The sequence below is a fragment of the Gregarina niphandrodes genome, assembly GCF_000223845.1.
Source record: "Gregarina niphandrodes unplaced genomic scaffold scaffold00019, whole genome shotgun sequence".
Classification (NCBI taxonomy): Eukaryota; Apicomplexa; class Conoidasida; order Eugregarinorida; family Gregarinidae; genus Gregarina; species Gregarina niphandrodes.
In genome coordinates, this window is record NW_011645788.1 from 67,451 (window position 1) to 87,186 (window position 19,736).

A 19,736-nucleotide genomic window follows, 5' to 3' on the forward strand; every position below is an offset into this window, starting at 1 on the left:
CCCCATCAGATCTAATCAGCCTGGCTATGACCTTGTAATTCCGGTTCTGAAGGCATCTCACGCAAATATTGTGGAACCGGATCAAATGACGGCGATTTTCATTCAAGTGAAAAACCGTCGGGAGGGACTTGCTGAAGGACCGTTATTGGAGGCAATGGTGGAGCAGGTACGTCTGGAGCCAGCTACGGTATCAGCGGACGGCTGTCACTTCTGGTTATTACAACGGACAAGGCAACGCACTAGGCGACCCCTGAGTGTAAATTGTGCGTCGTTCACCTTCGAAAGCCTCTTTGAGAGGTTCCAACAGAGTGTCGTTGCTTTGTTAACAAGCCTCTTGAACGACACTGTCCGTCTCATGACTTCCGTGGATCATGGTCGTAAGCCGGAAGAGCAACTACGAGTGGAAAAGACCTTTTATGAAATGATTACCAAACTGCCAGATTATGTTCCTGCCCACCCTCTTGGCCTATCTGGTCGTGATTGCGAGTCTGGGGGAGCCAAGCGCGCCAGGATGATCAATGACTGTGCGGAATGATGGATTACGGTGAATGCTGAAGTGCTTGGGTTACCAAGCGTTGGAGAATATCGTTAAAAATGGGTGGTCGGTGGATTTTTTTGAAATCGTTGAATCCAGACCAGACCAGCCGAATCCATCAGTCGGGCCGAATCCATCAGTCGGGTCGCTACCTCCGTCGGTGTGGCCTGCTCATGAGAGGGTTGGCGGAGACAAACGCAATGCACAGCACGCGTTATGGGCAAGGAACGGGCTGTCACGATCGTCCCTCGTTGGTATGCTTCGTAGCACCCTTCAGGCGTTACACATAATTGGCGGCAAACTGACGGACGACAACGGCCAGATTCGTGACCGCGCTTTCGAGAAAAAGGTCTGACTGAGCGCCGACTCCTGTCGGGTGCTAAGGTGCGGCGGACGGCTCGAGTACGTGACCGACAGATGATGAATGCCGTGAGCCACTGAGGTGCTCGACGGTTGAAGTAAACCTTCCAATACGCAGGCCTTCCAGTACGCAACTTGGTCCACAAATCGTAGTCAGTCCGTGAGATACAGTCAGCCCGCGAGTGGTAGTCAGTCGCGGTTAGTGAACAAGCAAACTAGCCGTGGCCCGCACCCGTGAATCAGAAAATAAAATTCGGAGATGAGAGGGGTGTGTGGGGCAGAGACTCAGGGGCAAGAGCGAGTGGCGCTGCTGGCCATGCTGCATATGTCGGAGGTCTATTATGATTGCGATAATCCGGAGGCTATGGCGACCCCGGCGTCGATGACGAAGTTGGCGATGCCTCTGGAGACGGCGCCTTGGAACCCGAAAGTGCGTTTTTGTGACTTGGCTACGTTTACGAAGAAGACGAGGATTTCCCGGAGAGCCGCGTTGGCCATTGCGTTGGAGACGGTGAGTAAGTTAGACAAGGCATGTACCTCCCAACGTGTGCCGGTACTTGCACACACCAGCGAGATCTGGCTGCCTGCGATGTACGAAGAGAACGATGTGCAGGCCGTCGCGGTACTGCTGTCCCCGACCGTTGCCAAGATGTTACGCCCAACAAAGAAGTCGTCGAAATGGGAAGCACCGTGGGAGGCACCGTGGGAGGGAGTCGAAGCGATGCCTGCGGAAGCGATGCCTGTGGAGGCGATGCCCGTGGAAGCGATGCCTATGGAAGCTATGCCGTCGGCGGAAGCGATGTCTGTGGAAGCGATGCCGTCGGTGGAAGATAGGGTGACAGAAGCCGCAGCGGTCGCCACCTCAGGTGAGGTGTTGCGACAGCTGGCGAGTGACGGGTGCGTGGTCGCGAAGAACACGCTCTTGGCTTCCGGTCTCTGTTTCAAGGGCTGCTGCAATCCCCAATGGACATTCGGTATCGTTTCTGGTGAAGAAATTGTCGAAGGACTATCGGGCAAAGGTTGCCGTACCTACGCAGAGTGGCTGACCAAACTGGACGACTTATGGGAACGCTGTTGCGGCACTCACTACACGCTACAAGCGTGGACACAGACTGCGGAATCAGCAACGTTGCAATGATTTTTTTTACCGTTGGACTACTGCCTTGGACTAAAGTGCCTTGGACTACTGCCTTGGACTAAAGTGCCTTGGACTCAACAACCAAAACAACCTGTGGACTCACCCTGTTCATATTGGTCGGATTTGCCGAACAGGTTTGTTCGTTCCGGTGAAAGCCAGATGCGAGAGCTTCGACGATTCGAGTTGGTTGTTTCTTGTGGGCGGGCTTTACGTCGTTGGAGCAACCATCGCATTGTCTCTCAACCGCAACCCAACACTGATGCTGGCCAGTCACCACAGTCCCGTAACATTCACACAGTCTACGCGTCCCAGCTGTGGGCTTACGGGCCTTGTCGGATACGAGTGTTCCGAAACCCCAACCTCAACGGGAGTGGTGAAGTCAGTGTATCTGTGGTTAAAAATTATATGCGGTCGGTGCTCATTCCTTGTTGTAGTATTCCTTGATACGAGAATCAGCAAGAACCGCTTCGTAAGTCTTGTATAAGCTCTTGTACTGCGTCATGTCGATATGTCCCTGAGATCGATCAACGACATTCTTGACGAAGGCATAGATTGCCAGGTCGACATAAGTCATGGCCTTACCATCTACCCAGCCTTCGCTCGACTGCCGGCTGGCTATGACCTTGTCTGCGGCTGCAAGGCGCTCATTTGCATTCTTCAAATTCTCCTCTTTGTCTCCTCTGTTGAACGCAATATTTCCCAGATACGGATACGCATCGAACACCACACTGTAGGCTTGCTCGCAAACCGCTAGGTCCGTGAAGTCAGTAGGAACCAAGCCCGACTTCGATGCAGCGTACAGGAGAATGGCCCTGCTTTCAGTCAAATAGCTGCCATCGTCAAACTGCAGCCAGGGAGCCTTGCCACTTGGTGCCTTCGACTTGTATTCCTCAGCCCACTCTTCGGACTTGAATCGGACGTCCGTGAAAGGTATGCCTCCGATATGGAATGCGAGCCGAGCTGGTTCAGCCAATCCACCAACGTCAAATTAATACAGGGTAGGGTTCGACATTCTCGTTCACAATCTAAAAGTGCTTTTTCAAAATTCGGTAACACCAGAAAATAGGCTTGTTCCATCAGACCTGTCGCTGGCTCACTAACAAGCTCGATGTTCCACTATGATCGCGACGAACCCCCAACGAAAATGGTGTGGTTAAAAACTCTAGACAACAAAATGCTTGTTGCAGTATCCCTTTGTACGAGAATCAGCAAGAACTGCTTCAAAGTCTTGTATAAGTTCTTGTACTGCGTCATGTCGATCTCTCCCTGGGATCGATCAATGACATTCCCGACAAAGGCGTAGATTGCCAGGTCGACATAAGTCATGGCCTCACCATCTACCTAGCCTTCGCTAGGCTGCCAGCTGGCGATGACCTTGTTTGTCAAGGGTCATGGAAGATGTACCAGATGTACACACAGCCACAGAGCGTGTGAGAACATGCATGTCACAAAACTCCTTTTATTGCAAGTCGCATTTGGAGCTTTGCCAGACGAGCTTCTCGTTGGCCATAAAATATTAGGGCGCCACGTAGAACGCAACAAGATCGAATCCGGCTGAAATTTATCGACCAAAAATAATGTTCGAGAAGGTATGTTCTCACCAGTTCTTTGCAGGCGCTTCCGGATTGCTTGTTCCGTTCCCAGTGCTTCGCCGGGTGAACACTGTCTCTTTATGAAAGTTACACTCTGATGGGGGCGTGCGGGAGGGACGTGCATTCGTTTGTAGGTGGAGACATACAAGCTGTTGGCGGAGCTTCGTAGTCGAGCATCTCGAGTGGGCGAGGGCAAGTTGAATATTCTGTTGTTTGGCGCCCCGGGCTGCGGCAAGGGTACCCATTCGGAGTGGTTGAAGGCCGAAATGGGACTGTGCCATATTTCAACGGGTGATGCACTGAGGGAGGAGATTGCCTCTGGGTCTGAGTTGGGTAAGAAGGTGGAGGGCATTTTGACGCGTGGTGAGCTGGTTGATGACCAAACCGTCCTTGATATTGTTGCCGGGAAAATGGCAAGGAATCCGAAAGCTCCGGGGTACTTGCTAGACGGATATCCGAGGACCTTGGAACAGGCCCGTTCTTTGGATGCCCTCTTGGCCGAGAAGAATTCGCGAATTACCGCAGTTTTGTACTTCAAGGCCTCCGAAGACACTCTAAAGTTCAGAATCTGCGGACGACGAATCCACAAAGCCTCAGGACGTACTTACCATGTCGTAAACAAGCCACCCAAAGTAGAAGGAAAGGATGATGTCACGGGGGAAGACCTCATGCAACGCCCTGACGATAACGAACAAAGCCTGGTAACCCGACTCAAAACCTTCTACGAACAAACCGCCCCTCTTTTGGATTACTACGGCGAACAACACATTCTCAATACCTTCAACGCCGATGAAGAAGCAGCTTCCGTCAAGAGGGACGTACAAGCTGTACTCAAGATCGGCGGCCAGCAATGACTGACCTGGTCTGCTGAAACCTGGTCTGTCGCGACTTGGTCTACCCGGTCAACGGCCTCCGCCAAAGCCAGGGCTTTTTTATTCAACGCATGAAATCCGTCAGTTTGCCGTTTTCTTTGCCTTTGCAATACACTGCTTTTGTTCTAACACTTGATAAGTCCGTTGCTAAAGGCAAGCCTGTCACCAATGGCCAGCGAATTGGAAAGATACTCATGTCCAATGGCCCCCACCTAGGTACAGGCTCACTCTCCCTGCACCTATCCAAAGCTACCAATACACGTATATGTAACACCCGCACACACCCGCAGACACCCGCAGACACATAGAGCCATACAATATCGCACTGACATATATAGCACACGTACAGTTTACATGCTAGATGAAATGGTGATATATAGTACGGAGAAAGGTTGGATAAGTTTGGTTCATTATGATAGTCAGAGTATTTTGGATCCTGCTCGAGATTGTGGAAGGCCGTTGTTAGATGTGACGGCTAAAAACCCGTGTGTTCATAACGTAGTTCTCAACAGGTTATGCGCGTCCTGTGGAGAAATTGTGGAAGGACCGAAAGCTACAACTGCAATTGATGATAGAATACAAATATCAAAAGAATATGCCGAGACGTTATCACAGCCGAAAATCCAAGAATTGTACTCAACCAAAAAACTGATCCTTGTTCTAGATCTCGACCATACCCTCATACACGCAGAGCAAACACCGCCACACGTTGAACTACTAAGAGACAACCAGATTAATACCTTTCAATCGGAAGAACTGAAACTGCACCAGCTATGCTCGTGCAAAGCAACTGAAACCGCACGCGGCCCGCGGATGCCCGCCACCGAGATGGAGCGAGGTTCAGACGAACGAGCTTCAGAGGAGCGAGGTTCAGACGAACGAGCTTCAGAGGAGCGAGGTTCAGACGAACGAGCTTCAGAGGAGCGAGGTTCAGACGAACGAGCTTCAGAGGAGCGAGGTTCACTGCCGGCAGACAACGGACGGAGGAAGCGAATCTACTGTCCGGTCTGTGACACCAGCGGCTGCCTCGCTCCGGAGCGCCAAGTGTTAATCGATGGCCGGCAGCTGAAAGGCGACTTGGAGGTGCAGTTGCCGGATGCGGAGACAACCTTTTGCCAGTACGTGGAAGACGGAGAACAAAACCCCGCCACCAAGTACAAATTGCGCCTCCTTGAGTCGGCCGTGTTTTATTTGGAGACCGCGGTCAGCGCCTCTGCATCCGTAGCCAGTCATTTCAAACTTCGGCCCGGTGTTGTCCCCTTTCTGCGGGAGATGGCCAAGTACTTTGAAATGTATATCTATACCGCGGGGATCCGCGAACACGCAAACTGCGCTCTCTCGCTCCTCGACCCCGACCGTCGCTGGTTCCCTCATGACCACGTGTTCAGCAGAGATGCAGTCTCTATGCGGGGTACCAAGAACCTCAGCCGCGTTCTACCTAGTGACCATCATGCCATCCTCGTCGTAGACGACACACCCGCCGCATGGGACGACGACGTAGGACTCTTCGTCTGCTACCCTTACGTCTGGTTCGCCAGTCCTCTGGACCACTTCACCACGCCTCTCAACCCCTACTCACTCGACCTCAAAGTCTCCGCTTTCCGAAGGGCCCTCTGCCAATACGGCCCACTCCGAATACTGAATGCCCTCAAGAAAGCCGGCAAATACCAAACAGCTCAGGACACAAGTCAAGACGCGACACAGGACACGATCAAGGAACAAGAAACCACTCTCAGCGGCCTCAAGCCTCTCAGCGACGGCACCAGTCCACTAACACCTCCCCTCGAAGAACGGACACCGCGAATACACAACCCCTTTTTCCCAGACTCACTGGCCGGCCGCAAAGCCGCCCCAACTCAATACCAAGACGAATACCGGGGCTCCGCGCTCCAGCTCCAACCGTTCACTTGGGCTCCGCCATTTGAACGGCTGCCCCAACTCTGGCGAGAGCAAAATATCGAAGCACGCTGCGGCGAGAATCTTCCCAGGTCCTTCAAGGACAGCGACCTCCAGCTCTATTGTCTCCGGCGGATTCTGAAACTGGCCCACAAAATCTATTTCGCAGCTCTGGACGCACAGGGGTACGAAACGGAACTAACTATTCCGTCGTTGAAGGACATTCTCGACGTGATTAAACTGAAGGTGCTCCAGTCGACAAGGCCGTTTTACGGCGACCCTCCTCATGGTTGGTCCAAGACTCAGTCCGCCACAACATTCAAATTTCTGGGCGCTGAGGTTATCCACAATGACGAAATTCGGACCCCCACTCACATCCTCCTAAGTAAGTTGTCCACGGATCGGGAACCAACTCTGAATTTTTGCAGACCGCCTAGATGTTGTTCCGCCTCATATTCAATTGCCCACCGTCACTCAAGACTGGCTGGAATTCGCGGCGTCTACCTTGATGTAAGAATTCACCCTCTCTCTCACCACCGTACTGCAGCGCGCCGGATGACGAAGTATTCTCTCCAAATAATGCTAGGGAGCTTCGGGTCTTTTGGGACGCCTGTGTCCTGGAGCAACCAACTAGTACCGAATGCGGCAAACGTCAACGGACATCCGGCATTTGCTGCGTTATGGACGACACTGAGTGGCTGGTCAAGCATCGAACAGATGAAAACGAATTGATCGAAGCCGTTCTCTCCAGAAGCACCGTCAAGAGACCCGTGGACATCGAAAAGCTCGAGGATGATCTGCTCCAGGAGCTGGAAATATAACGATTTGCCATAGTGACTTATACAGACTGCCAGTATATCAGGCCACCAAAAGGATGCCATTGGTTAGCATGCCGAACCGCGGTGGAGGCAGAAGTCGTGGCTGGTGCGCCACATGCGAGATGAGTCTTGTTTCCCAGGGAGTATTTCGGGATCATTACAGCCATCATGCAAACGAATGTTTGTCGGGGCGCGCGTGTCATTGCGCTTCTTTCCGAAATTCCTCCATTTCCATCTTGTCGTCATCTCGCTCGTCGTCGGGAACCAATTCAGCTGCACTGTCATGATTCAACACAGCCTGAACGCACTCTTCGTTTTGTGACTCGAAGGCGAGAGCAAGGGCTGACCGTCCGAAATTATTTCGTTGTAGAACATCCAACTCTCTAAAAGCGCTTTTTTAAGAGCGCGCGCGGCGCACACACGTGTGCTTGGGGTTTTATGACTACGGAATGCATGTCGGCTTACGGATATGCTTGTAAGAGCCATTGGGTTACGTCGGCGTGCCCGTTCTGGGCAGCCCAATGTAGGGGGGTGTTTCCGCTTGCGTTTGTAGCGACAGTCGCGTGCAATTCGTCTTTCAAATACTTTGCGTTGTCCAAGCATCCAGCCGCGCATGCGCAATGTAGCGCGGTGACCTGTTCCTGGCCCTTGGGCATTACTAGGTCATTTACGGAGTACGGGTTTCTGTCGTTCACCAACTCGGACTCGAATCCTGCTGGTAACTTACCGTCCTTTACAAACTTTACGAATTGCTCCAGTGTTTTGACGTTATCATTTAAGCCGCAGTGGTACTGCCACTCATCTAAAAAGCTCCAGTCGTCTTCACTACTCATTTAATATAAAATATGCTCCCCCGACTCTTCCAGGACTTGACACCCAACCTCCATCACATCAACAAATATAAGTATGTCAGCCCGCAGTCTACGCCGCTAGACTGTTTACTGAATGACTACTGGTGGCAGCCTTTGAGCGAACATATACCCTTGGTATGCCCTTACACCCCACCCCCGGATACCCCACCCCTGGATACTCCAGCCTGCCCCCGGATACCCCACCCCACCCTGGCATGTGGTTATTTTAGAACATTCACCCGAATACGTTAACGGTTATAGCTTTGTTCTTCTCCTTTGTGGTGGCCTACTGGCCCCAGCAATTGTTTGCTCCAGAGGCCGACCGTCCATGCCCTCGCATCATTTATTTGTTGACGGCTTTGGCTTACTTTGCCTACCAGTCTTTAGATGCGGTGGACGGCAAGCAGGCTCGTCGTACTGGCTTGTCAAGTGCACTGGGTCAGATGATGGACCATGGGTGTGATGCGCTGACAACCTTCTACTCCGCGTTCATAATTTGTAGCGCCATTCAACTGGGTCTTGGATCTAATACAGGTCTAATTTTGAGTATGATTTCTTTCCAATTGTTTGACTACGGCTGGTACGAATACCGGCATGGTGTATTCAAGACCTCTACCGGCAGCAGTAGCGGTCGCTGGCAGATGGGTGTTACAGAGGGCCAGTGGACTGTGATTATCCTTAATTTGATCTCATTTCTTTTCCCCGGTCTGTGGCGTTCTACCTTGGTTGATATTACTGGCTGGAGATCCCTAGGTTGGCTTACTTTAAACCAGCCAGTTAACATCCTTGTGTTCTACCCTTGCGCATTCTGCATGGGCTATATCAACTCCGTCGAGGTCAAGAGTCTGTACAAGGAAGTCACCGCCGGTCCCGGAGCTTCCATAGACGCGGACATGGCCTCGAAGAAAAATGATCTCGGCCATCCTGCCATCACTTCAGAACAAATCAAGAGAGACTGGCTAGCTCTCGGCTTCCACCTCTACTGCCAACTCGCTCTCTGCCTCTCCAACACCATTCACCGACACCCCTTCCCCGTGGTCACCATCATTTGCTTCTCCGGCGCCCAAGTTGTTTGGAGAATGATGGTCGCCAGCCTCTTAAAAATGGAATTCCAAATGATCGATCTCGCAACCATACCCTTCTACTCAACTTCCCTACTCGCCGTCTGCAAGGCATTCGGAACCGGATACGTAGAGGCCACCGTCCTCTGGCTTCTCGCCATCTACACCGTTGCCATGGCCCTAGCCTACGCCTACAACTCGATGAATACCATGAAAACCTACCTTGATATACCCCTCTTTGTCGTACCTGAGCAGATCGCCCAGGGGGCCCAGAAAGCTACCGAAAAACATGCCACCAGAAACCTCCAAGCGGCGGCTGCTGGCGGGCGTGAGACCGAGGCTACGATTCGCGAAAACAAGGAAGAGCCAAAACCCGTGTTGGAGACAAAACCCGTGTCGGAGACAAAACCCGTGTCGGAGACAAAACCCGTGTCGGAGAAAGAACTCAACACGACCGCTGGAGAACAGCCCACAGTGACGCCGGCGGCCGCATCGGAGCAGCCGGGGGACCAAAAGAACACTGGCGGTGAGACCAACGGTGAGACCAACGGCGTTAATGCTGAGACCAATGGCGGTGAGACCAAGAGCAACGAGGGTGAGACTAAGAGCAACGAGGGTGAGACTAAGAGTAACGAGGGTGAGACCAAGACCAATAGGGGCGAGACCAAGACCAACGGCGATGATGGTGCTGTTGTGGACAAGCAGCTGGCTGGTGACGTGTCGAGTCCACAGGTTGTCACCGACAACGGCGCGGAGGTAACCACCACGAGCGACGATAAGTAGCAACAACAATTAACCTCCAGCAGCAGTCACGGAAGCGTCAGCGATTGAAGACGTCGGTTGATAAATTTTTCATAAAGACTGAGGGCTCTAATTTTCGAAGGGCAAGGAGAGCAAAGAGAGCGAAGAGGAGGCCGGCTGTGATGTTGACGACCTGGACGTTGACCTTGTGTGCCACACAACCCCCAAAATAGATGCCGACCCCGTTGACACATGCATTGGCCAGACAGGCACCGAGGAATACCGGCAGGAAAGCGGAGTATGACGCCAGGGCCGCTTGGGCAATCATGGAGGTGTCGCCGACCTCGGTGACGTAAATCAGGCCGAACACCTCCCAAAAGAGAGACGCTTTGCTATGCTGCTGTGAACGACTGCTGACCACTGTCTCCTCAGAAGGATCCTCACTATGGCTAACAGTGAACAAACGTTTATGAACCAACGTGTGCATGCGGATCAAAACACGTGAACAAAGGTGGGTGGGTGGGCGGACGGTGTGAACACACGTGTGTGGGCGGACGGTGTGAACACACGTGTGTGGGGGAAGAACAAAAGGGTGTGAACAAAGGGCTTTACCTTAATAGAGTCTGACTAAGAAGCTGAGGAGTTTGTCCTTTCAAATTACGTATGCCTTGTATGCCCTCGTAAAGATAACGGACCGAAAAGACGGCAAATACCACAAAACTGAAGACCACGGCCCAGGGAATGTTTCCGCTGTGTGGCGAGAACCTTTGGATCAATTCGCCTACGAGACTTGAGGTAAGAGACTGCACTCCGAGAGCACAGAACGTTCCCCAGAATACGATCACACGATTGTACCTACGACGACACTTGTACGGACAGACCGGTGGCCGTGTGAACATCTTCATGTGAACATCTCTCTCGGGGGGAACATGTTGTTGGGGCGCGTACTTGAGGGCAAGCACTGTGCTTGCGATGAATGTACGGTCACCGCATTCTGAGACCGCAGTAGTCGCAAAACTTGACAGGAGGGCCCCGAAAGCCGTGGTCATTAATAACTAATTGAAGAGGCGTGCAAAGAGGTGTTTTTGGCCTGTGCGGGGTCGATCTAATTAATCCAAATCTAATGGTCGCAGTTCGGGCTGAGTCGGAATTTAGAGGGGGACATGGAGGCAGCACACCACTGTAGACTCGAGGTTGGTACTGTCTTCAAGAGACGGTTCTATTTTCTTGTGGACCAGCAAGGAAGGGTAGTGGAGTCAGGCTTTACCGAGCCTGAACCAGGAGGTGACAGGAACGGCACAGACCGCAGCCAAGACTTAGACCACAGCGACCTCGACCACAGTGTGGGTGGGTATGGTGGAAGTGACTTTGGTCGGAGTGACTGTGGTCGGAGTGACTGTGGTCGGAGTGACTGTGGTCGGAGTGAGTATGATCCCTGTGGTGATTGCGGCACTCTGTTGCAAGCGGTAAAAGACTACTTCGGTGGACGTGACTCTTTGGGTAGGCTGGCAACGCGTTTGCCGAAGGCCTCTGGTTTCAGAAAACGTGTGTGGAGGTGCATCGCGAGCATCCCTTTCGGGTGCACCATATCGTACCAGAGACTGGCTGAGAAATGCGGCAGCCCTAAGGGGGTGCGAGCGGTGGCCACGGCCTGCGGCACAAACAAGGTCCCGCTGTTTATACCCTGTCATCGCGTTATCAAGTCGAACGGTGCCACCGGGCACTATGCATTTGGGGCCCGCCTGAAGGCTCAACTTATCGCCCATGAACTGCGCTTCAAGTGAACTCGGGTCATACATATACCGGCACACAAAAACCTAGCACCTGGCCCATACAGGCCCAGTACCCGGCCCATGCAGGCTTAGCACCCGGCCCATGGAGGCTTAGCACCAGTTCTGCCAGATCGTCACAAGACGTTCACATTGCTGGAGAGTTGTGGCTGGGGGGTTTCAACCACATCGGTTGATGTGTCTGATAAATGTTTTGGGGGGTTTTAATTCGCGGTAAAATAGTATAGTTTTTACCCCTGTGATGGGAAGCATAAATTTCGAAGGGGCGTTGGTGGAGATCGAGAAGATTCGTGCGTGTTTGGAGGGCACGACAGTGCGTGGAGAGTGCGTTATTTTGAAGCGTTCGTCGCCGGCGGTTCAGAGTTTGCGTTATTTGGATCTCTATAGATGTGTGTTGTTGGAGTTACCACACACGGTGGAGGAAGAGATGGAAACGGACGCGTGGTGTTGGAGTTTGGCTCGGGATTCTGTGATGCGTGCGTACCCGTTGAAGTGGAAGGACTCGCAGGTGTGGTTTAATGCGATTTCTCCTTCTTTTACGTCCGTGGAATCCATGATAGTAGTGGGAGTGAAGAATAAACGTCTCCGTTTTATCGACGTCTGGGACTACTGTCTGCCACTTGTGGAGACAAATAAGGCATGCTATTCTATCATCAAGGCCCTGGCTAAACTCAAGAACATCAAGCATGTACCCGTTCTGGAAGCTGCTCAGATCCAGGGTTTCGCAACCTTTCTACGCTTTCGCGAGAAGTTGGATGAACATACGCTTGCGGAAATCTTCTCCGCAGACCCTTTCGACCTCCAGGTCTATTACAACTGGGTTGGCGACTCCAGCAAAGGGCTATACGCTACTAACGAGACTATGGAAATTAAGACTGAGTTATACTATGAATACATGGACCCAGAAACGAGAAAGAGACTCCGTCCACCCACCACTAAAAGAATTGAATATACTCCCAGACTCTACAACCGACACACATTCAAACAACTTAAACAACTGTACCAAACCGTGGTCGCTACAACGACCGCCAATAATGCCGCCAATAATGCCGCCAATAATGCCGCCAATAATGCCGCCAATAATGCCGCCAATAATGCCGCCACCAAGGAAGCTAATAACGGTGGACACACGAGAGGGTCCGGCAGACTGAATGAGGGCACTCTTGAGTCACATCAATGGCCGCAGCTTCAGTTCCAGGATGTTCCCGAGAGCGTGCTGGAGATGTACCGACTGTTTAATCCCACGCGACACATTTGGGACATCATTCACTTTGTCGAGGAGCCAGACGACCTCAGACGACATATCCAAGAAGCACGGCGGCCAGAACTAATCTCAGTGGACGCGGAATGGCGGCCTAGAGGCGCCGCGTGTGCCAGCTTGCTGCAGCTAGCCTACTTCGCCGGCCCACCGCTGGGGAATGACCCCGTGAGGGTAGGGAGTGACCCGGCGGGAGCAGGGAACGACCCAACCCGAGCAGGGAGCGACCCAACCCGAGCAGGGAGCGACCCAACCCGAGCAGGGAGCGACTTTGACGAGAAGAACATGGTTGTGTTAATCGTGGACTTGGTAGCGCTGAGAGCCTACGACCAGAATCAGTGGGTGCCCGACCTGGTGGGTTTCCTGTCTGGTTCAGTAATGTGCGGCGTTGACTTTATGCGCAGCGACGTTCAAATGCTCAAACATAATGGCATTGTGTTGAGGGACGTGGGGTACTGGGAACTATCGCGTCTGGTGAAGGCTTACGATGACTTACGGGGAAGCAGCCCGCCTTTCAAGAAGAATGTCGGCCTGGAGAAGTGCTTCAATTACGTCACCATGGACGCTCTCGGTAAACCTGCCGCACTCACCAAGTCGATTGCCTTCAGCAACTGGGACCGCCGTCCGCTGCCAAACCGGGAGACCTGGTACGCTGCCTCCGACGTCTTGATTGTCCTCCTCATCCTCCAACACCTCGACCAACGACTCCAGAGCGGCGGCTCGCTCCGACGCCTCGCCAAAATACTCAACTGCTCCCTCGACCGACCCCCCTCGCGCACCGCCCCTGCCACCTCCGACAAACCCACCGCCTCTCTCCCCACGGGTGCCCTGCCAACTGGGATTCTGACTGACACGGGGACGAGCACGATAAGCCGGACGGGCACGAGCATTTCCGCGTCCGAGGTCGGCGCCGAGTCTCCCGTCGGCGCCGTCTTGACGCCCAGCAGTTTGGCGGTCAGTCCCGCCGCCGACGCCGCGGTCGAGGAGAGCACCGTTTCCCGCAAATCCCGACGCCACTCGCATTTCAAGCTCGACGAGGAACACACGTGGCAGGTCTACCTCGCGGTGCGTGAAAAGTTTTTCGCTCTGCAGACGGCGCCAACACCAACTGCGAAGGAGGCAGCGAAGGTTGTGGTCAAGATGGCCACTACACACCTTGCCATCGCGGGTTACTTGAGACTATGCGGCTTGAACTGCTACCACCTCTCTTCAGACAGCCCCTTGCCACCGGACATTGAAGAGCGCGTACTAGTGACCGTCCATCCGAAGGAAAGCAGCGAGAACGCCAAAAAGTCCACAGCCGTTGTCTGGCTCGCCATTGACCAGATAACCGCGGACAAGAGAACTGCAGAAAAGACGACCGACTCCCTGGCTCGAGATCACCTGGCTCGAGAGGACCCGGCTCGAGATCACCTGGCTCGAGAGGACCCGGCTCGAGAGCACCCGGCTCGAGAGCACCCGGCTCTCAACCAAATGACCGGCATGGGTCCCAGCCAGGTGCCGGGCCGACCGAAAGTGGCGGTGAAGATTGGGGGAGCGGAAGTGCCGCTGGTTGTGAAGGCGGAGTGGGTGGTGAGATCCTCGGGGTCTCCAATAGAGGACACCCTCGAGTTATTGCGGGCAATGGAGATCGAGCCCGGTCCCGTCTTTTTCCCGGACAAGGACTGGCAAGAGGCATTATTTGGTGGTGCGACCGCGGTTGTGACCGCGGTTGTGACCGCGGGTGCTGAACATGGGGGTTCAGGCTCAGTTGTGGAAGACGGCGGCTCGTCGATATCAGAGAGCATCTCATCTGTGAAGGGCGGACCGGTTGTATGTTGTTGTCCGTTATGTGGTCGGACTAGTTTGACGGCGTGCCCGTTGGGTGGTAGGATGTTGGTATGTGAGATATGTCCCTGTGTTGTGAATGTAGATCATTTGGGTTATCTTCGATGGCGATTTTCTAAAAAATAAAAGTATGGAATTTGTGGGAGCAGTGAGAATAAAGGATGGTTTATTCCTGGGTGATTCGTTATCTGCATGGGATGCGGACTTTCTGAGTTCTAATGGGATCCAGTTTGTTGTGAACTGTACCCAACAAGATACATTTGAATACGGTGGTGTTCAGCGGTTGCGTGTGATTCAGCTGAATTGGCCTGAAGATGCCGACTGTACCATAGTTCAAGAGCTTTCAAGGAAAAAGAGAAAGAAAGCATCCTCTTCTACGAGCCTTCTACTCACCCGAAGACACAGCTCCCGCGCTGGGAATCGTGGTGGTCGGGACTTGGCCTCTGATCGGACCCCCGAGGCAGACCGGACCCCCGAGGCAGACCGGACCCCCGGTCCAGACAGGAATATTGATCCCGATTTGGCTTCAAATCGGAATGCGGATCGAGAGGAGGGTCCGGAGGGGAGACTGGGCGATGAGGGGGGCGGGGACACACGTGTGCGGCGACGGAAGAAGAAGAACGAACCGCCGCTGGCGTTGGCGGACTCCGGCTCTCCAGCTTTGACGCGAGGCACGCACCCGCCACGACAGGCAGCTAAGGTGGAACGGCGGTTGACCGGCCCTCATTTGACCGGACCACGGGCACCCATGGGAAGCAATGTCTTGCCTAAGCCGAAACGGGAAACAGCCCTCGTGCTCGACGAAGAAAGCGCACCAGAAGAAAGTGTTCTTGGCTCAGAGGCTATGGTAACCGTGGATGGTGACCTGGTAGCCGTGGATGGCCTAGAAGGCGACAGCGGTTTTAGGATCTACGAAGACTGTCTGTGTCCGCGTCTACTAAAACTAATTAGGTTCATAGACGCCGCTGATCGACTGGGTGTTTCCTGTCTTATTCACTCGCGATTCGGGCGCTGCCGTGGTGTAATGGCAGTCTGTATTTTTCTGATGGCACGATATCGATGGACGGCACAGAAGGCGTTGGAGTTTGTGCTTTCCCGGAGACCGGATCTAGACCTGCGGAAGTCCTTTATTATCCAGCTGCTTCTTCTTGAGCGTCTGCTCAATACCCGGGTGACGCTCAGCTGCGAGTGGGCCGCCAGTCCCGACTGCTCCAGCGACGAACTTCTACTCAGGAACACATTCCGGAACTCGTTGCTCGTACCCTGCGAAGATCTAGCTGGACCCAGACGAAAAGACAACCGACGCGGGCGCAAAGTCAAATGGATGCTCGATCACCCGACCCTCCACCCCGCGCACCTTCCCCTCACGCCCCGCGAACGCAATGACGCTTCCGCACACTGGTCCGTACCCACACGGTCCGAAGCTGCCTCCTCCAAAAAATCGAGCGATGACCTCACCACTGAGATTCCGCTCACCGTACATCCCGCACTTAGAGTCAGGGAAATGCCAGTCTCCTTCCCCGCCAGGATCTCCAAAGCAAGACTTCCGGGAAATACAGCCCCATCACAAAATAAGTAACGCTGTCTACCACACACACACCGTCCCACCACCATTATGCCACACATACACCGTCCCACCATTATGCCTATTTCGTGCCAGTTACTTGCCACAATTATTAGTACGGGACCTTTTGTAGTTCGTTTAATTGGAGACTCATTCCCTTGTCTTCCGCTGCCTGGTCGAGTAGCACACAAAGTGCAATATATGACCCGCCTCCTCTGACCGCTTCACGTGTGGAGTATCAGTATCACCAGCCGTATCCTGGAGACTACGGGCCGCCTGAGCATGACTATGTCATTCCGAATACCGTTTTCAGCACGGCTGGTGGTGACTGCGTTGAAAAAAGCTATAATCAGAGGAAGCTGCCGGAGGAACGCGGCTTTGTCGGAGATGGTGGAACTGTGCAGGGCTACAACGCTGGAAGCTTAGTACAGGCATATCGAAATCCTCCGATACATCGAAATCCTCCGATAGATCGAAATCATCCGATAGATCGAAATCATCCGATAGATCGAAATCATCCGATAGATCAAAGAAATATTCCGTTGAAGTTCCCAGCACAATTCCCCTACAATTCACAACCACCTCACATAGTCACAACCAATCCTGTTATCGGCCCAGTTTTTTTTACCCCCACGATAAATCCTTGACCATCAATTGAAAAAGGAAATGCTCAATATTTGAGATCCTACCCGGCATTTGGTCCAGACCTCATAGATTTGGTCCAGACCTCTTCCAGGTCATTATCGCCTTATGTATAGTCTCCTTATGTATAGTCTCCTTATGTATGATCTTCTTAGATCAATATATGTTTATGAAAGTGGACTTCAGCGTTTTTGGCAGTATTATGTTTGTGATACTCAAGCCCCGAATTACTCACCTCAATTTCGCTCGTTATCTTCGGCACAGAAGGGATAACGGTGTGCCCTTCACCATATTCCCTCTTGTTCAATACTTTCATACCATGCGCACAGTTGCCACAAATTACCATTCCATCTACCACACAATTCGTCATTCATACCATTCACACCATTGGCGACTCATACCGTTGGTCAATTTGGTCGGTTATTCACGTGGTTGCAATGGTGCACAGTGTGCGTGCGGTTGCACAATGTGCGATTGCAGCACAGTGTGCGTGCGGTTGCACAATGTGCGATTGCAGCACAGTGTGCGTGCGGTTGCACAATGTGCGATTGTAGCACAATGTGCGATTGTAGCACAGTGTGCGGTCCTTACCGCTCGTAACTTTTACATAACACAGTTTGTATTCCTCGCGAGTGTTGGCAAGCTTCCGGTCGCGATCTGTGTCTGTCACCAGGGCTTGAGTAGTTACCGTGGGCAAGCTCTGTTTCGACTCAGGATAGGTCGTGGTAGTGTGCACGGTTTCAGTAACCGTCGTCTTCTTCTGAAGGATTTTTGGAGACTGTCCTCCTCCCAACGGCCGTCCATCCAAAGTAGATCCATCTGAACCGACTTCCTCTACCCGAATCATAATTTTTTATCGCTGCCCCAAGTGCGATTGAACAAATGATGCAAACAACTGTGAAATTGGATGAAGAAGAATTGGATGACGGACGAAAAAGATTGCAGTATCACGTGTAATTATTATAGGACTATCGTGTGTGGTGTAAACTGGATCACTCCCCATCACGGCCACCGTGTCGAGATCGTTTCTTGATAGCCTTTGCTTTAGTTAAAGTATTGTATTCCTTTTCGGCAGTCAGTTTGGCATCGTTTATATTGACGACCTTGTTGAGTAGGTTGACCTCTTTTGCCAAGTCCATGTCATTGTAGGTTTGGGGTAGTTGGTCCGGCTCTTTCTCTCCAAATATTTTCTCTTCAATTAGCTTGTATTGAATAACGTCGAGCTTGGTTACGAAAGTGAAGCTAGAACCATGCTTACCAGCTCGGGCTGTCCGTCCTACTCGGTGTATGTAATCCTTATGGGTTTTCGGAACGTCAAAGTTATATACATAATGAACGTCTGGGATGTCCATGCCTCGAGCGGCTACTTCGGTGGTGATCAAGACATTTAGTTGTTTGTTCTTGAATCTGCCTAGCGCATTTAATCTCAGAGTCTGGTTCATGTCACCTGTTAATGCGACGGTATTGAAATTGAGTCGTTGAAGAAAGACGTTGAGCACGTTGGCAATTTTGCAGGTGTTACAAAACACAATAGAGCGGTAGGCGTTATACTTCTTTAACATGACTGTCAAGTACTGGAACTTCTGGTCAATGGGTACCAGTACAATCTTTTGTACAAGATTGTATGCGGTCTGGGTGCGATCATCGACTTGTACCTTAATAGGTTGTTTAAGCGAAGCCCTTTGCAACTTGCTCAACTTATTGGTCATCGTGGCGCTGAAAAGGAATGTCTGCCGTTTCGGGTTACAGTTCCGCACAATTTCATGTAGAGCTTCCTCAAAGTCCAAACTCAGCAAACGGTCGGCCTCATCCAAGACCAAAAATTGAACTGACTGCAGACTAAAACCCTTGGTGTTCTGCAAATGGTCAACCAAACGACCCGGAGTAGCACACAATATGTGGGGCTGTCTCGCCAACTCTTTCGTCTGGTCGATAGAACTCATACCGCCGACCAAGCAACAAACCTTCAATTGCAACATTGATCCCAACAAACGGAACTGCTCAGCCACCTGGACACATAGCTCTCTGGTTGGCAAGATCACAATGGCGTAGAAAGGATGGATACGACTAGTCTTTTGCTTCCTCATCATATCATTAATTATCGGAATTGCAAATGCACCCGTCTTACCACTCCCCGTCACCGCCAACCCTATCACATCGCGACCTGACAACGCCGCCGGGATTGCCACTTGCTGAATCGGCGTAGGCGACGACCAACCCCGCCTCTTCAATATATCCAGCAATACATGGTCCAAATTCATTTCTTCAAACGTCGTTGCTTCGCCCGCTCCCATATCCTCACCGTTCCCTTCACTGGATGAATCCGATTCCGAACCCTCGTCATCCGTCGAAGAATAACCGTCCGAAGAATCGTCACTCTTCTCCACAGATACCGACTGTTCTAAAACAACTGACTGTTCTAAAGCAACTGACTGTTCTAAAGCAACTGACTGCTCTAAAACAACTGGCTGTTCTAAAACAACTGGTTTTTCCACGACTTTCTTCTTCCGTGTCTCCCGAGATACCGGCCCGCTAGCCTTGCTCTCTACGGGACCGCTGTCTGCGTTCGTGCGCAGTTTCTTCGAGTTATTCGCGCGTGTGGTAGACCCCGACCGCTTCATGGGTTTTAAAATTCCGGTCGCGGGCCAGCCGAGATAGAGTCACTCTCCAAACGATAGCCACGACCAAAACTGTGTAGCCACGACCAAAACTGTATATTTTGGGTGACTTTGACGGGCTGGAAGATACGTAGATGGAAGCAGAATACCTTTTTTCCGGGGGTGGGGGGGGG

At 52.3% G+C, this 19,736-nt stretch overlaps 12 protein-coding genes across 12 annotated transcripts; 7 read left to right on the forward strand and 5 right to left on the reverse strand.

The window, feature by feature from the left end:
- Positions 1 to 85: 85 nt before the first annotated feature.
- On the forward strand, positions 86 to 535 carry GNI_094720 (hypothetical protein; the record flags this gene model as incomplete). Its single annotated transcript, XM_011132658.1, has 1 exon — positions 86 to 535. One exon carries the CDS (start codon positions 86 to 88, stop codon positions 533 to 535), a length of 450 nt encoding a protein of 149 aa, XP_011130960.1.
- Positions 536 to 1,154: 619 nt separating this feature from the next.
- On the forward strand, positions 1,155 to 2,033 carry GNI_094730 (hypothetical protein; the record flags this gene model as incomplete). Its single annotated transcript, XM_011132659.1, has 1 exon — positions 1,155 to 2,033. One exon carries the CDS (start codon positions 1,155 to 1,157, stop codon positions 2,031 to 2,033), a length of 879 nt encoding a protein of 292 aa, XP_011130961.1.
- A 418-nt stretch (positions 2,034 to 2,451) lies between these two features.
- GNI_094740 (glutathione S-transferase) lies at positions 2,452 to 3,359 on the reverse strand (the record flags this gene model as incomplete). Its single annotated transcript, XM_011132660.1, has 3 exons — positions 2,452 to 2,969; positions 3,044 to 3,149; positions 3,195 to 3,359. The coding sequence occupies 3 exons, from the start codon at positions 3,357 to 3,359 to the stop codon at positions 2,452 to 2,454; spliced, it is 789 nt and encodes a 262-aa protein (XP_011130962.1).
- A 251-nt stretch (positions 3,360 to 3,610) lies between these two features.
- On the forward strand, positions 3,611 to 4,479 carry GNI_094750 (adenylate kinase; the record flags this gene model as incomplete). Its single annotated transcript, XM_011132661.1, has 2 exons — positions 3,611 to 3,622; positions 3,760 to 4,479. 2 exons carry the CDS (start codon positions 3,611 to 3,613, stop codon positions 4,477 to 4,479), a joined length of 732 nt encoding a protein of 243 aa, XP_011130963.1.
- A 384-nt stretch (positions 4,480 to 4,863) lies between these two features.
- On the forward strand, positions 4,864 to 7,214 carry GNI_094760 (protein phosphatase; the record flags this gene model as incomplete). The annotated part of the gene is made up of 3 exons (XM_011132662.1): positions 4,864 to 6,778; positions 6,822 to 6,903; positions 6,941 to 7,214. The coding sequence occupies 3 exons, from the start codon at positions 4,864 to 4,866 to the stop codon at positions 7,212 to 7,214; spliced, it is 2,271 nt and encodes a 756-aa protein (XP_011130964.1).
- A 196-nt stretch (positions 7,215 to 7,410) lies between these two features.
- On the reverse strand, positions 7,411 to 8,044 carry GNI_094770 (ankyrin repeat protein; the record flags this gene model as incomplete). Its single annotated transcript, XM_011132663.1, has 2 exons — positions 7,411 to 7,594; positions 7,677 to 8,044. The coding sequence occupies 2 exons, from the start codon at positions 8,042 to 8,044 to the stop codon at positions 7,411 to 7,413; spliced, it is 552 nt and encodes a 183-aa protein (XP_011130965.1).
- Positions 8,045 to 8,056: 12 nt separating this feature from the next.
- Positions 8,057 to 9,906, forward strand: GNI_094780 (putative choline/ethanolaminephosphotransferase 1; the record flags this gene model as incomplete). Its single annotated transcript, XM_011132664.1, has 2 exons — positions 8,057 to 8,197; positions 8,293 to 9,906. 2 exons carry the CDS (start codon positions 8,057 to 8,059, stop codon positions 9,904 to 9,906), a joined length of 1,755 nt encoding a protein of 584 aa, XP_011130966.1.
- A 37-nt stretch (positions 9,907 to 9,943) lies between these two features.
- Positions 9,944 to 10,913, reverse strand: GNI_094790 (family UPF0016 protein; the record flags this gene model as incomplete). Its single annotated transcript, XM_011132665.1, has 2 exons — positions 9,944 to 10,313; positions 10,477 to 10,913. 2 exons carry the CDS (start codon positions 10,911 to 10,913, stop codon positions 9,944 to 9,946), a joined length of 807 nt encoding a protein of 268 aa, XP_011130967.1.
- Positions 10,914 to 11,027: 114 nt separating this feature from the next.
- GNI_094800 (methylated-DNA-protein cysteine methyltransferase) lies at positions 11,028 to 11,648 on the forward strand (the record flags this gene model as incomplete). Its single annotated transcript, XM_011132666.1, has 1 exon — positions 11,028 to 11,648. The coding sequence occupies one exon, from the start codon at positions 11,028 to 11,030 to the stop codon at positions 11,646 to 11,648; it is 621 nt and encodes a 206-aa protein (XP_011130968.1).
- A 247-nt stretch (positions 11,649 to 11,895) lies between these two features.
- GNI_094810 (dual specificity phosphatase, catalytic domain protein) lies at positions 11,896 to 16,318 on the forward strand (the record flags this gene model as incomplete). The annotated part of the gene is made up of 2 exons (XM_011132667.1): positions 11,896 to 14,790; positions 14,825 to 16,318. The coding sequence occupies 2 exons, from the start codon at positions 11,896 to 11,898 to the stop codon at positions 16,316 to 16,318; spliced, it is 4,389 nt and encodes a 1,462-aa protein (XP_011130969.1).
- Positions 16,319 to 17,096: 778 nt separating this feature from the next.
- On the reverse strand, positions 17,097 to 17,792 carry GNI_094820 (hypothetical protein; the record flags this gene model as incomplete). The annotated part of the gene is made up of 2 exons (XM_011132668.1): positions 17,097 to 17,296; positions 17,537 to 17,792. 2 exons carry the CDS (start codon positions 17,790 to 17,792, stop codon positions 17,097 to 17,099), a joined length of 456 nt encoding a protein of 151 aa, XP_011130970.1.
- A 145-nt stretch (positions 17,793 to 17,937) lies between these two features.
- GNI_094830 (putative DEAD box ATP-dependent RNA helicase) lies at positions 17,938 to 19,566 on the reverse strand (the record flags this gene model as incomplete). The annotated part of the gene is made up of 1 exon (XM_011132669.1): positions 17,938 to 19,566. One exon carries the CDS (start codon positions 19,564 to 19,566, stop codon positions 17,938 to 17,940), a length of 1,629 nt encoding a protein of 542 aa, XP_011130971.1.
- Between the last annotated feature and the right edge of the window lie 170 nt (positions 19,567 to 19,736).